This window comes from Microcebus murinus, chromosome 18, assembly GCF_040939455.1.
Source record: "Microcebus murinus isolate Inina chromosome 18, M.murinus_Inina_mat1.0, whole genome shotgun sequence".
Classification (NCBI taxonomy): Eukaryota; Metazoa; Chordata; class Mammalia; order Primates; family Cheirogaleidae; genus Microcebus; species Microcebus murinus.
In genome coordinates, this window is record NC_134121.1 from 20,176,992 (window position 1) to 20,193,371 (window position 16,380).

The following is a 16,380-nucleotide window of genomic DNA, read 5'->3' on the forward strand; positions in this document are numbered from 1 at the left end:
GACAAATTAAAAAATTTTAAAAATTAAAAAAAAAAAGAAATCTATTCGTACTAAAATCAGTTCAAGAAGTGGAAATTGTAAATATAACCATAAAAGTAACAGAAAAGGCTGCCAAGGAACAAATCTCCTAAAAGGCACCTTGATAATTTTAGAGGTAAACTGTTTTAAAGACATCGAGGTATCATTTTTATACTATTTAAATGGTCTCAGTGCATAGCAAAAGATGAAAAGTTTCCTGTTTATTTTATAAAGCTGACATAAACCTGATACAAAACCTAACAAAGATATCACCAAAAAGAAGAAAATTACAAAATTTCATTTTTGACCATGAATGAAAATTCCAGATAAAATACTAGAACACAACAATATATTAAAAGAACAATACATAATGACCCATCAGGTATTTAAGGAGGGTTAAATATTCAAGGAAAAAAATAAGGTCAGGGCAAGGTGACTCATGCCTGTAATAATAGCACTTTGGGAGGCTGAGGTAGGAGGACTGCTTGAGGCCAGGAGTTTGAGACCAACCTGGGCAATATAGCAAGACTATGTCTCCTCCCCCCCCAAAAAAAAAATTTAGCTAGGCATGGTGGCATATGCCTATAGTCCCAGGTATTTGGGAGGCTGAGGCAGGAAGATCACTTGAACCTAGGAGTTCAAGGCTGCAGTGAGCTATGATGAGGCCACTACAATCCAGCCTGAGCAAAAGAGCAAGACTCTGTCTCTTTAAAACAAACAAATAAACCAAAAACCTAAGATAATCAACACAATGTAAAAACTATATGATCATATCAGCAGGAGCTGAAAAGGCACATGATAAAATTCAACATCTATTTTCTGGCAAAAATGCTTAGTGACCAAGGTTATGAGTGTAACTCCTTAACAGTCAAAGAATCTGGAAACAAGATAATATCACACTTAGTGTGTCAGCTCTAGGAGACAGGGGTCTTGCTTTGTTCATTATATTATTCCTAATGCCTAGAACAGTGCCTAGCATACAGAAAGCACTCACTCAACATGTACTGAGTGAATAAATAAACAGATATACTAGCTAAAGTTACTATCATTAAATCAAGAACAAACTGCCTCCTGTAATCCTAGAACCAACAAGGGAAGGGAAGACTGATGGTTCAAGGGCCCGGTGGGTCTAGAAACCAGTGTTGAACAGGAAGCAAAGGCTCCTTTGAGGTGACCCAGGCATCAGTTCATTCTGATGATTAGAATATGGCATCTTGGCCAGGCGCAGTGGCTCACAAATGTAATCCTAGTACTCTGGGAGGCCGAGGTGGGAGGATCACTTGAGGTCAGGAGTTCGAGACCAGCCTGAGCAAGAGTATGACCCTGTCTCTACTAAAAATAGAAAAATTAGCAGGTGTAGTGGCACATGCCTATATGCCCAGCTTCTTGGGAGGCTGAGGAAGGAGGATCGCTTGAGCCCAGGAGTTTGAGGTTACTGTGAGCTAGGCTGATGTCACGGCACTTTAGCCCCAGTGACACAGTGAGACTCTGTCACAACAAAAAAAGAATATGGCATCTTAAAATTTTACTTCTTTTTTAAAAATAACATACAAATGGTCCCCAACTCATGATGATTCAACTAAGAATTTTTCAACTGTACAATGATGCAAAAGCAATACACATTCTGTAAAAATTGTACTTCAAGTACCTATATAACCAATCTGTTTTCCATTTTCTGAACAGTATTCAATAAATTACATGAGATATTCAACATTTTTTATAAAATAGACTTTGTGTTAGATTATTTTGCCCAACTGTAGGATAATGTTAAGTGTTCTGAGCACAATTTAACATAGGTTAGGCTAGGCTCAGCTATGATGTTTAGTAGGTTAGATGTATTAAATACAGTTTTCATTTATAATATTTCCAAGCTTATGATGAGTTTATAACGATATAACTCCACTGTAAGTTGAAAAGCATCTGTATGTTTATTAAGAACAATTTAGAAATTACAAAAATTAGAAATAGGAAAAAAATTAAAATTATCTGCAGTCTCAAATTTCAAAAATAACACAAATCATAAATTCTGTCCTCGTGGAATATTTATCTTCCCTAAGGAGTGATATTGTACATCTTGCCAAGGCAAATGTCTAGTGTAGGTCTTAAGGCCAAGACAAGAGAATTGAGCCTTTTATTAATAACACCTCTGATGCAACAGCAGATATTCTGAACCACAGATAAGCTATGCTGCAATTTTCATTCCCCCAAAAAAAGCACACTGAAGCCTGTAAGGAGGCTCTAATAACTCAGAGCAAGTTAACGGGGCATTGCGTTAAAGCAAAGCCGTAGGGATGGAAAGGAGAAAAGCTAATGTGAAAGCCACAGGAACTAGACAAACACCTGGATGCACAGAATTAGGAACACTGATACTGCAATGGGTTATATCATAATAAGCGTCAGCAGCATTACTGCCATTTACTAAATACTAGTGAGCCCAACACTGTGCTAGGTGTTTTAAAACATATTAACTCTCTGTCCTTTCCAAAGTGGGCCTGGCAGAATGGCTCCTGCAAAGAAGGCTGGGAGAGAAGAAGAAAGGCTGTTTTGCCATCAAGGAGGTGGTAAAAATACACCATCAACATTCACAAGCCCACCCAGGGTTTCCCAAGCAGCACACCCATCAGGCACTGAAAGAGATCCAGAAATTTGTCATGAAGGCGATGGGGACTCCAGATGTGTGCATTAATACCGGGCTCGACAAAGCTGTCTGGGCCAAAAGAATAAGGAATGTCCTATGGCATATCCCCCTGTCGTTGTCCAGAAAACATAATGAGGATGAAGATTCCCCAAATAGCTCTATAGTTCAGTTACTTATGTACCTATTACCACTTTCAAGATCTATAGTCAATGTGGATGACCACTGGTTGCCAAAGTTATAAAACTAAAAAATAAAATAAATTAACTCTAATCCTCACCATCCTGAGGGCAGTATTATTATCTTCATGTCACAGATGAAGAAGCTAAGGCATAGAAAACTTAAGTAACTTGTCCAAGGTCACACAAACAATAGCAGAGCCAAAATTTAAATTCAAAGCTCAAGTTTTTTTTTTTTTTTTCACTTGCTCAGGCTGCCATCCAATGTTACATTAGTGAAAATATCCAATTACCCAATCCTTAGAGAATTCAAATAAAATGCTCAGCCCTTCATTGTACATAGAGGAGAGAGGATAGCTGTTTGGATTTCTTACAGGTTGTCTAATGAGGGATTTTAGAGTACAAGTGGCAAAGGGTTCCAAATACACAGCAGATATGTCCCTCTGCCAAAAAAGCACTATCCTATCAAGGCTCATGTGCAATAAACAGGATGAAGCATGGTGCCAGACTAAACCCAGTCACACTACAGTGCTAAACAATTAATGGACATTTTATGAGTCCCTGCCTCAACTGCAGTCAATAGCATTCTAGAAGTAGGCAAAGCTGAACATTCACTTGAATGCAACCTGTCAAGTAAAGGCAAGCCAACCCTGACTGCTGCACCAGACGTAAGAAATCCTGGGTGGGGAATGATGGAGAGCCTCAGTCAAAACTGGGACATTTGCCCCTTACAAAAGGCTGAGCTGACAACCTGACCCCTGGGCTGCCCCACAAATCACAGTGCTGTCTGCACTGCCAGGTCATGCCCAGACCATAGCAATTTCTGAAGGTTAGTGTTGTGTGCAGACATTCTGAAAAGTGTAATACAAAAAAAAAAAAAAAAAAAAGGCCGGGCGAGGTGGCTCACGCCTGTAATCCTAGCACTCTGGGAGGCCGAGGCAGGCGGATTGCTCGAGGTCAGGAGTTCAAAACCAGCCTGAGCAAGAGCGAGACCCCGTCTCTACTATAAATAGAAAGAAATTAATTGGCCAACTAATACATATATAGAAAAAAATTAGCCGGGCATGGTGGCACATGCCTGTAGTCCCAGCTACTTGGGAGGCTGAGGCAGGAGGATTGCTTGAGCCCAGGAGTTTGAGGTTGCTGTGAGCTAGGCTGACGCCACGGCACTCATTCTAGCCTGGGCAACAAAGTGAGACTCTGTCTCAAAAAAAAAAAAAAAAAATTAAAAAGAAACAAAAAATGTCCAGCCATTCTCAGCCACTAATGGGAAATTTTGAGCCTATACTTTATAAGCCCAATTGCTTTAACTATAGTATGTTTTAGCAGGAGAAAAAGCAAATGGCAATTGCCATTTTTCCAAACTATTTATGTTTCCTTTAACACTAAGCCTATTTATTTTCTTTAATTTTTATCAATCATTAGGCCTCATTTTCCTTCTAAGAGAGGATGAAAGGATAAATTTTAAGTGATGGAGGATAAGAATACAAACCCTCCAGCTGGTGACAATGACAAACTCATAATCCCACATAATGAAGATCAACACCATGCTGTAAAGTTCAGAGTCATGAAGAGCACAATTATTTTTGTTCTAACACTTGAGACGATAGGCTACTTTTGAGAATGAAAAGCAAGGAATATGTTCTCCTTGGAAGGCAACATGCTTTGCTAATTTAGTTAATAAGTCTTTATGATATTTCTATAAAAAGCGAAGAAAGCAAGGATTATTATATTAGCCTCCTTTTCTGGGGAGAATCAAGACATGGAAAGATTAAGAAACATCGCCCTGGACAACACCCAAGGACTGGTAGAAATCCTTTCTTTTCTAGGTCCGTCTGGCATTTTGCACTAAAATGAGGATGAGGAAGAGGAGGACGGGAAGTCTCTAATGGCATGCCACATGGCTCTGCACTAATCTCATTCCACCTTTTCATCTACAACTTGAATGAAGACATAGAAGGCATGTCTGACGAATCTGCTAATGACAAAATAGGGAGGTCATTAAGATTCCAAAAGTTCTTGACAGGCTAGAACAACCAAGTAAAACTAGCAAGATGAAACCAAGGGTGAGACACATAAAATCTGGCACTTAGTTTCAAAGAATCTCTGGCACAGATAGAAAAGGAGAAAGTATAAATGAAATTCATATGAAAAAAGACCCGGGGCAGTATTGCAAACTGTTGGCCCACAGATGTGTTTTGTTTGGCTTTTGCAGTGTTTGTGAAAAACACTAAGCCAACATTAAAAATTGGGAAAGGCACATAAAAATCCAGATTTCTGCCTTCTCTTAAAAAATTGACAGATCTGGCAATTCTGGGTCTGCATCCAGACATAACACAATTGGTTAGAATCGACTTATGCCTGTCCCCTTATGACAGAAGATTCAACTCCTTAATGGATGTCTATGGACACTAGCTTGCTTAAGCCATGTAGATTACTTTCTTAGCTCTGTGGGCATCTGTTTGCAACTCTTGACCGGGTTTTAGGTGACTGCCAACTCAATAGATGCCAACAGTGTGACATAGCTGCCAAAAATTCCACCAAATCCAAGGTAATGGAAAAATTGTGTCTAAATCAGTGGTCCTTAACTTTTGAGGAGTCACAGACTCCTTAGGAAATCTAGAAAAATCAGTGAGTCTATGGCTATGTCTAGCCATACAAAAATTTACAATTAATTTCAGGGAGTCGACAGACCCTCTGAACCCCCAGTTCCCAGGTTAATGATCACAGTTCAGAACAAGAAGGTAAACTGTTCTACTGTATGTTTACTATGACTGCTCCTAGGAATCACATTTTAAGATGGATGCTGACAAACTGCTATCCAGAGCAAGGCAACCAGGATGATAAAAGGTCTGGAAATTACATTATAAAGTTGAAGAATCTAAGAATGGTTAGCCTAGGAAAAGGAACACTTAGAAAGGAACATAACATCCATTTTAAATTTCAGAAGCTGTAATAAGGAAAAGGGATTAGGCTTACACTGGTCCAGCTGGCAGAGCTAAGATCAATGAGAAGTTACAATGAGGTCTATTTTACTATTTCAGTTCAGCGTAAGAAAGAAGTTTCTCACAATTAAAGCTGTACAAAACCGAAACAGTCTGTCCTGTGGACCAATGAAGTAACAAGCTCTCCATCGTTGTAAGTATCCAAGCTTCTGCAGATAGTAAATTTTTGTGTCTCAGAGATACCATACGAAGGATTCCTGAGCTGGGCAGATGGATGCACTACAATTATCTAAAGCTTCTTCCAAACCAAAGTTTGAGTGAGCGGAGCCGGAGATGGCAATATAGTAGTCCCCCTTATCTGTGGTTTCACTTTCTGAGATTTCAATTTCCCATGGTCAACTACAGGCCAAAAAACTATTAAATGGAAAATTCCAGAAATAAACAACTCATAAGTTTTAAATTGAGCACTGTTCCACGTAGCATGATAGAATCTCACACTGCTTGCTCCACCCTGAAGAGTCATGAATCCTCCCTTTGTCCAGCACATGCACGCTGTACACACTACCTGCCTGTTCGTCCCTCAGCAGCCACCCCGCTTATCAAATTGGCTGGCTGGGCACCACAGAGCTATGTTCAAATTACCCTCATTTTACTTCATAATAGCTCCACATTGTGACAGTAGTCATGCTAGCATATTGTTATAATTGTTCTATTTTATTATTAGTTGTTGTTAATTTCTTACTTTGCTTAATTTATAAATTAAACGTTATTATATGTATAGGAAAAAACACGGTTTTTATAGGTTTTGGTACTATCTGCAATTTCAGGCATCCACTGGGGGTCCTGGAACACATACCCCACAGATAAGGGGGGACTACTGTAATAATTCTCTTCTCCCAAACCTTTATCTTGCTCTGATCAAATAACTCTTAATACATTGCAGCAAAGCTCCATTAAAGAGATAGGTACTCAGTGGCTGGTCCTCTCCGGTGATTCTCAGCGAGCTTACTGGGAACTGGTCAAGGTTTGGCAACTCTTGAAATTTACCATGCCAACTTTTTCTTCCTCTAACATGCGCTCTTCCATTCACCTCACTTGCTACCTATGCTCAGGCTGTCCATTTTGATTTTTGGAGAGCTGCATAAATTTCATAGCATATCAGATCCTGTACTTGCTGAACTGACTCATCTTATCCACAAAGTTTCAAACATGTGGGCATTTAATTAAAGCTTTTGACTGATGACTTCAACAGATAAATATGGAGAGGATTCCGCACCATATAAACTTTGTAACAGCCTCACAGTCTGGTTACAAGAGGTCACTCAGACTAGACCAGTTCAAGTTGCCCCACATAGGAGATGGTCAACGATCAAAGACTCTCCAAAACGTTTAGCAAGTGCTAACCAAACAGCTGGTACTTCAGAAATTTCAAGAAACTAAAGAAATCACCTCACTATGTCTTCAATATCTAAATCATCCTCTTCCCCCAAATAATTTTTGAGTCAGAAACACTGCTTTTCAAAAAGAACTTTTCTGCTAAAAATGTCTCCTTTAAGACACCATGATTTGATACAAACTCTTTCCCCTTATTTACACAGATTAAAAAGCATAACTGTTCTGGCTGAACACAATCAAAATTAAATTTATAGAAGGAAAACTTCCTTCTGTCCATGTTGCTGCTCTCCTCCTGAGTGTTCCTCAGAAGCTTAGGAAACAAGTTCTGAAAGCGAACTTTCCCTCTGTTCCAGGGAAGAAGGGAATGTGGGGCCTCTTGACCTATAAAACTCAGTATTTTGGAACATCCATAATTCTCTCAAGTCTGTGCCAGTCAAATAGAGACTCCTTTTAGCAAACCACCAGCCAGCAAGGGCTGGAGAGTGAGGCTTTCATCCCTAGGAGTTGACAAGGACAGGACCCAAAAGCTTCCTAGGGAAAAAAAGAAAAAAGCCTCTACTTCAGCTTGCATTACAAACTGTTGGAAAAGACAGATGGAGGGGATGACAAGAAAAGCAATTATTTCTTCTGGGCTTCCTTTCTGTCTGGATTCTAAGGAGACGAACACAAAATTCCATCACAGATTGAAATGCTATCTAAACATTCTTGAAAATGTGGTCTTGCTCTCTGAAATATGACCTGCTCTGCTGCAGCAACCTGTAACCTATTAATATGGGATGGTGGGGAATGCCGACATTCCTGCAGGCTGGCTAATGCTGGGCCTGACTCTCCAATACTGCTAGCTTGTGACCCATGGTTAAAACATAAATAACTGAAAGATATATATCTACATAGCATGATCCAACAAAACATCCTGATGAATCATTCATTTATATTTTCACATTCTTGGAATTTTAAATACCTGAGAGTCTCCTAAGTATTTAAAGGTTTCTAGTGAGCCATTCTAAATGCAGGCTGAGTCACACGGAACAGTAGTGTTATTATTCCAAATAATAGTAAGTTGGGAGTATTCAGGCAGAAATAAAATTTTAAAGTACTTTAAAGTAACACACATTGATCAAAATAATGTTTTTATGGTTAACGGCATTTGTTTCTTTATGATTAATAAGCAATCTCGCACAGACCAAATATTCGATACAGTTGAATAAAATGTTGTTGCATGTGGACCACATGCAGTGAAATGTAAGAATGACAAAGATGTAGTTCTTACCTCCAGTGAGCTTATAAACCAGTCAAGGAGACAAGATGTGTTCACTAGTAAGTCAAGGGAGATCCCAAAAGCCAAATGAAAAGTACAAGCATAGGGCTGCGGGAGTTTATGGGTAGAAGGAATATACATCTAACTGAATGATCTTGAGATCAATTTTTTTCCCCTGTAAAACGAGAGGAACGGACCAAATGAGTTCCAAGCCCTTTCTAGTTCAAAAATTCTGATTCCTTGGTGTATCTAGATGAGGTAAATAGAAAATATCATAAAAGAAGCAGTATGTGGAAATGTAGCTACTGGAAGAAAGAGAGAGGAGAAAAAGCATTGCAGGCACAAAGAAATACATAAGCATGTCTAGAAAGCACAGGGCATGCTTGTTGAGCACTAAATCTTCGGTATAAATAGAACACAATAGGATACAAAATTGGAAATGTAGAGTGAAGCCGTGAACGCCAAGCAAAGGGACTGGATTGCATTTGGTAGCCAGAAGCCACTGAGGTTTCTGAAGAGGTAGATGATATGATAGACATGTATTAGGAAAGTTAACCAGCAGAATGAGGCTGCAGCAGTTGCAGCCTACTCTGTGATTCTTTATGACCTCTAAGGGTCCCCTCTAAGGGCCTCATCCGCCAGCAAAGCAGCGTTTCTTGGCAGATAACCTCAAATAGACAAAAACAAGGCAATAAAGACCGTGCAACAGTCCAGAAAACAGGATCAGTTTTAGGAAACTATGAGTCTATAAGCAAATACTGATGATGATAACAAAGAAGAAGGTAGACTGCTTACAAATGAATCAATGAAAACTATTAAGCTAAAAAAGAAAGTTAATCAGAAAATGCAAGAAAAACAGAGAGCTGAGTAAAACAAAAAATGTAAAAGAAAGAGACTCATAACCCCTGTAAGCTACTAGCAGAGGAAGGAGGACTATCAGAGACCAGGAAATTTTAACACAGGATCATCCCCTCCCCTCACCCCAAGTATGGGCAACATGATGAACTTTTAGAAATCAGTTGCACTAAAAAATGTCAAAGAGGAGAGATAACAGAACTGAAGCTATCACAAAGGCACACCCCTGACCTAACTGGATTCGTATTGGAAAGGGAGGAGTAGACTGTAAGAGAGGAAGACTAGGAAAGGCATGCTCAGCATTTCTGTCATGACAGCAATTTCTGAAATACGATGCCTCAACAGAAGAAGAGTCCAAATAAAAAGGAAAATGGTTACTAGATAATATCTGGCCCCTTAGTCATTGAAGGCTATCTCCTCCCCACACACTTCTTTCTCCCTTCATTCTCTTCCAATATCCCCCCTTAGCTAGATCCAAAAAGACCTGTAAAACTTTGAAATGAAACTTCAATTACCTGGGGCAAGGGCAATGTACGTCACCTAAACATTTGTACCCCCATAATATGCTGAAATAGAAAACAAAAAATAAATAAATAAAAGCCTCCCCCTTGCCTCAAAAAAAAAAAAAAAAGAATCTTCAATTACCTTGTTGGCAACAAAATTAGGTATGGAAAATTGTAGGTATGTCAGGTTACTATGTTTTGTGGCCATAAAAGTAGTATCAAAACCTCATCAACCGGGAAGTGCCAGTAGCGCGCAAGCAGGAAGTGGTGTTTCCTGGAGTAGAGATGGCCGCGCTTGCTCCGCTGCCCCCGCTCCCCCCCCAGTTTAAGAGTATACAGCATCATCTGAGGACGGCTCAGGAGCATGACAAGCGGGACCCTGTGGTGGCTTATTACTGTCGTTTATATGCTATGCAGACTGGAATGAAGATTGACAGTAAAACTCCTGAATGTCGTAAATTTTTATCAAAGCTAATGGATCAGTTAGAAGCTCTCAAGAAACAGTTGGGTGATAATGAAGCCATTACTCAAGAAATAGTTGGTTGTGCCCATTTGGAGAATTATGCTCTGAAAATGTTTTTGTATGCAGACAATGAAGATCATGCTGGGCGATTTCACAAAAACATGATCAAGTCCTTCTATACTGCAAGTCTTTTAATAGATGTCATAACAGTATTTGGAGAACTCACTGATGAAAATGTGAAACACAGGAAATATGCAAGGTGGAAAGCAACATACATCCACAATTGTTTAAAGAATGGGGAGACCCCACAAGCAGGCCCTGTTGGAATTGAAGAAGATAATGACATTGAAGAAAATGAAGATGCTGGAGCAACCTCTCTGCCCACTCAGCCACCTCAGCCATCATCATCTTCAACTTACGACCCAAGCAACATGCCATCGGGCAACTATACTGGAATACAGATTCCTCCAGGCGCACATGCCCCAGCTAATACACCAGCAGAAGTGCCTCACAGCACAAGTAGGAAACTAAAACTGAACAATTTTTTAATTCCCCTTTTATAAATAATTGCTGTACTACTTATCATATTTGTGCTTCATAATGATAGCCGTGAACATATATGGTCCTTAAATTCCATTTGAACCCACCAAAAAATTAAATTCTTTAATTGAAGTTTTAATATTAGTTATATTACAGTTTTTGAGAAATGACAAATATTAGTTTGGATTAATATTAATGTTATACTTTATTAATAGGAATAGTTTCTGTGCTTTGCATGTGTATTGCTATTCTTTTTTCTTCCCTTCCCTTCTCTTCCCTTCCCTTCCCCCTTAACTATTGTTTATGAATAGCACTGAGGTGAGTGAGCTTTCTATAGGATGTATCAGTCAGAGTCTCACTGTGATAGCAAGATTAAATTTGTCTTGCCTCATTGCCTGAGGACCCTACCCCTGCCCCGACATGGGTTTTATTGATGATGGGGAGCACTTTTGAGGTGCAGAATCTTAGTAACAGGGGAATCACAGATGAGTGAAAGGGTTTCTTTTTTTAACCTTACAAATGTGTGAATTTAAAAAAACAGGGAAGAGATATCTGCTTATCTATGTCTATGTTTTCATAGAAAAAAGGGCGGATGAAACCTGTGTCCAGTAGTAAGTCAGTGTCAGCAGATAGAGGCACTTTCACAAAATTGAAACTATTCTTCATTTACTTGTATTGTTGACAAAGTATCACCCTTACTTTCCAATTGAAGGGCGTTAACTACGATAATTTAAATTCTACACCTGGATTCGATTGGCTAGGATTTTGTTGAGAATTTTTGCATCTATATTCATAAGGGATATTGGTCTGTAGTTTTCTTTTTTGTTGCATCCTTTCTTGGTTTTGGTATTAGGGTTATGTTCACTTCATAAAATGTGTTGGGAAGGATTCCATCCTTCTCAATGTTGTGGAATAATTTCTGCAGGAAAAGCTTCTGCACAGCCAAAGAAACTGTCAAGAGAGCAAACAGATAACCCACAGAATGGGAGAAAATTTTCACAAGCTACATATCCGATAAAGGGCTGATAACTAGAATTTGTTTAGAACTCAGGAAAATCAGCAAGGAAAAATCAAACAACCCTATCAAAAAGTGCACAAAAGACATGAACAGAAATTTTTCAAAAGAAGACAGAATAATGGCCAACAAACATATGAAAAAATACTCAACATCTCTAATCATCAGGGAAATGCAAATCAAAACTGCAATGAGAAATCACCTATCTCCAGTATGAATGGCCTTTATCAAAAAGTCCCCAAACAATAAATGTTGGCATGGATGCGGAGAGATAGGAACACTCCTCCACTGCTGGTGGGACTGCAAACTAGTTCAACCTCTGTAGAAAGCAATGGAGATACCTTAAAGCGATACAAGTAGATCTACCATTTGATCCAGCAATTCCACTACTGGGCATCTACCCAAAAGATCAAAAGTCACTTTATGAAAAAGACACCTGCACTCAAATGTTTATAGCAGCACAATTCACAATTGCAAAGATGTGAAAACAACCCAAATGCCCATCAATACATGAGTGGATTAATAAAATGTGGTATATGTATACCATGGAATACTACTCAGCTTTAAGAAACAATGGTGATATAGCACCTCTTGTATATTCCTGGATAGAGCTGGAACCCATTCTACTAAGTGAAGTATCTCAAGAATGAAAAAACAAGCACCACATGTACTCACCAGTAAATTGGTATTAACAGATCAACACCTAAGTGGACATATAGGAATAACATTTATTGGGTGTCGGGCAGGTGGGAGAGGGCAGGAGGGGATTATACAAACATAATGAGTGAGATATGCAACGTTTGGGGGATGGTCACGCTTGAAGCTCTGACTCGAGAGGGGTGGGAGGGCAAGGGCAATATATGTAACTTTAACATTTGTGCCCCCATAATATGCTGAAATAAAAAAATAAAATAATAGGTTTGACTAATTATTTTACTTATTATTTTGTCATTTAAACATAAGTATGCTGTCTCCAATTTTTTTGTGTAAAGGTGAGTGTATAAACAAATACAAATAAATAATTAATGATCACAAAAAAATTTAAATTCTACACTTCATTTATTTTAATTTTTTTAAGAATTGTTCTTTAAAAATTTGTATTTATCCCAGTACAAAGGTGACCCATGGTACTAAACTTTACAGTAATTTCAAAATATTTAATTAGTGGAGTGAGAGTCATCGTTTGACCTCTGATTTCTACTGTTTTCTATTATGTAACACACTATTATGTCACTGCTTTTTAGTTGTCAGCCTATTTTACCCAAACCACGTAGGCTATTTTGTATGAGTGAAATTTACTTTTAAGTTTTCTGTTTTGACCATTGTTGCAACAATTATTTAGTCTCTTTCGTCCTACTGTAAAACTTTCAAGTTTTTATTATCTATAGATATTGCTAATATTTTCCCTTTAAGATTGTTGATGAAAGTGATAATTTTAGCAAAAAAAAAACAACCTCATCAACCAAGGCCTCTCTCCCTTGGAGGTGGGGGGGGGTCCATTTTCCATTTTCTCCTCAGCCAAGGATGGCAGCCAAGATCATGGCCAGGACTGCCATGAGCTTGGCAGCCTTGTTTTCCTGCCTCAGACATTTGGGGAAAAAAACCCCAACAACTTAGCTGATAGACAAAAGCAGCAACCTTATTTAGCTATAGTACACAAAATAAAGGAGGGTACAAGAGATCTCTGACACTAAGGAGAAAGACAAGGAAATTCCAGTCTTCTCATTTTGGCCTGTGTGCATGGCCCTGGGCCCAAGGGAAACTGAGTGAGAGCTCATGGTCCCTCTGGCCAGCCTACCCTGTCCTGCTGTGCGTGAAACGGAACAATCAGAAAGTGCTCTGCAAGAAGGCACATCGACATTTTGGTCACTTGGTTGTTTGGGCTTGAAGAAATTAGGGGAGAACAATTAAAATGAAGGAATAAGCTACTTACTTGCCTTCCATCCTGCCCCACGTTCGTTTGACCTCTTACAACGGTTCGAATATTGTCATCTAGTCTCCTAGCAAAAAGTTAAAGGATACAAATCATTCAGATAATCTCTATTTTAGGTTGACCGAAAGAAAAAATAGTAATTTATCCATCAACTCCTGCAGATTGCAGCTACTTGTCCAGAAAACCAAGCAAGTGTGAATGATATAAGGAAGAATGAGGCCTAGGACCTCAGGGGGCAGCAACAGTAGTGCAGGGAGCCAAGACTGATGAGTCGCCTTGTTTTTAAAAATGGCTATTTTCACTTAATAGTCAGAGCTGTCTGAAAGGACCAATAAAACTTTTAGTATTTTTTATGGAGTAAATCAGGAATGACAGAATTGCTGAAACTTTATAGGAACAAGCCAGAGAATTCAAATTACCCCACACAAAATCCCTTCCTCAGTAACTTCCTCAATATCCTTAAAAGGGAGAAGGAGCCAGAGTGGTAGATGAAATCCGTTCTTCACTCCCTGGGCCCTGATCATGCAACTGTGTGTGAGACAGATCCACGGCTTCCAGCTCTTTCTCTTGCAGCTCATTGGGGGCCAATTAACAACACCTCAGCTGGAGGAATTTGTATCAGTCTATGTCATTTTTCATGTGAAGAATCCATCAAAGGTATGGTAGGGAGAAAGTGGAAAATATTAATAGCTAGCTTACAAGTGATTTTGAATCATCAGGGAATTTCCGTTTTCTGTGCAAACCCTGGGCAACTTAGTGGTCTCCTAGAATTGTTACAGCTGAAGTCCAACAAAACAAGGAGGCTTTTTTGTACTTTGCAAGGCACCAATGGAATGATACGTTCATAGGCCAGAGGTCTTCACTGAAAGACCCAAGGGGAAAAAATCATCTCCTGGATTTAAAATGAACACTCTTCCTCATCAAAAGTTAAAAGCAAAACAAACAAAAGCCCCAAAACTATATCTGAAGCAATGCCATCAACCTACTTATATAGTGAACATTTATCGAGTACCTACCATGTGTCAAAACTGGAAACCCAGACATGGGTGAACCAGAACAAGCCTTAGGTAGGAAGGACACGTGATGATAATCCTGGACAATCACATCCTGGATTAATCACAACGTTTAATTCTGGGCCACCACCAAGGCCAACCAGCAGATCTAACATTGTTAGCTGGTATGTTACCAAGGATATACATATAAGCCTATCTTCATATCTAAAGCTTGGAATACAAAAAAAAAAGGTAAATCCATTAGGGAAATAAAACAAGTAAAGATATAGTAGAAAAGCTTTTTACTCCTTCTACAATTAACTGTTTCGAATAGATTCTGTTACAGCATCATTCCTTTTTTATAAATTAAAGACTGGCTGAAGAATTGAGTTCCTTGCTACAAGGTTCATATGGAAACCCAAATAAAAGAATACTTTAAAAAAAAATTACTATCTACAGCAAACATGGCATTTCAGTGCTCTCACAGGAAAGTGTGATCCTGAATGCGATTAGCTAAATTAACAACACACTTTCCATTAATTATTAACAATCATACAGTGTTACTTACCTTATTTTCAGTCTAATTTTGTTCACGACTTCGTCTATGTTTGCCAGGGACTATAACAAAGAAGGAAGAATGTCCAGCTGTTATTCCACTTCCTGGAATTCTGCTTTCACAGGGATATTATGAGTTATAGTGGCTATTTATGAAATCTCAAAAATATAATTATACTGTATGATGCTTTTTTTTTAAAGTAAAGCAGTAGTTAGCAACTACTGCCAGATCCAGCCCAACACCTTTATTTATAAATAAAGTTTTATTGAAATACAGCCATGTCCATATTGTCTTATGGCTGCTTCTGAGCTACAATGGCAGAGCTGGGTAGTTGTGACAGACATTGTATGGCCCACAAAGCCTACAATGTTTATGCTCTAGACCTTTATAGAAAGTTTGCTGACCCTTGGTATATAGGGTTGGGACAAATGCATACAAGAAAATACAGCAACAAAAATAAATGAACTATTACAACACACAACAACATGGATAAATACTAGTAACATAATGGTGCACAAAAAAAGCCAGACTCAAGAATATATACTGTATGATTCCACTTACATAGTTCAAAAACAGGTAAAACTATCCTCTCATGTTAGAAGCCAGGATAGTGGTTATCTTGGGGAGGTAGTAACAGTGAAGAGGCAGGAAAGAAAGGCCTTCTGAAGATGTTTTGTTTCTTGATCTTGGTGGAGGTTGCATGGCTGTATTTATTTTGTGAAAATTCATCAAGGTTCACACTTAAGATTTGTGTACCCCTCTACATGATGCCATATTTCAATAAGTAAGTTTCTCTTTTAAGTATATAGATCCATTAGAAAAAAGTCTGGAAGGATATACGCTAGTAGTTGTAGTCTATACTAGTAGCTGTAACCTATAAAATCTAGGATCAGTTTTAATCTATGAAAAGAAGGGATTTCAAATTTTTCTTCTTTTTGCCTATCAATATTTTCTCAAAACACTGCATTAACTATGCACCTCTACTGTAATTATATTTTTTAAAAGATTATGACAATTCAAACAAATGAACCATTTCCAACTTTAGAGATCAGAAAATGTAGGGGAATGGCGCCCCCTAATGGAGGAGGGCAGG

The 16,380-nt window shown here is 38.6% G+C and overlaps 1 protein-coding gene, 1 non-coding gene and 1 pseudogene across 2 annotated transcripts in view; 2 read left to right on the forward strand and 1 right to left on the reverse strand.

The window, feature by feature from the left end:
* VPS53 (VPS53 subunit of GARP complex) overlaps positions 1-16,380 on the reverse strand; it is a 156,173-nt gene that overhangs the window by 128,302 nt on the left and 11,491 nt on the right. The window contains exons 3-4 of the mRNA XM_075994275.1: positions 15,300-15,349; positions 13,740-13,806 (exon numbers count right to left, since the gene is read on the reverse strand). Of these exons, the coding sequence (XP_075850390.1) occupies positions 13,740-13,806; positions 15,300-15,349 (117 nt within the window). The remainder of the gene's footprint in view (positions 1-13,739; positions 13,807-15,299; positions 15,350-16,380) is intronic.
* On the forward strand, positions 10,047-11,061 carry LOC105857877 (vacuolar protein sorting-associated protein VTA1 homolog pseudogene; annotated as a pseudogene).
* Positions 13,273-13,398, forward strand: LOC142862342 (small Cajal body-specific RNA 20). The gene has a single exon (XR_012913405.1).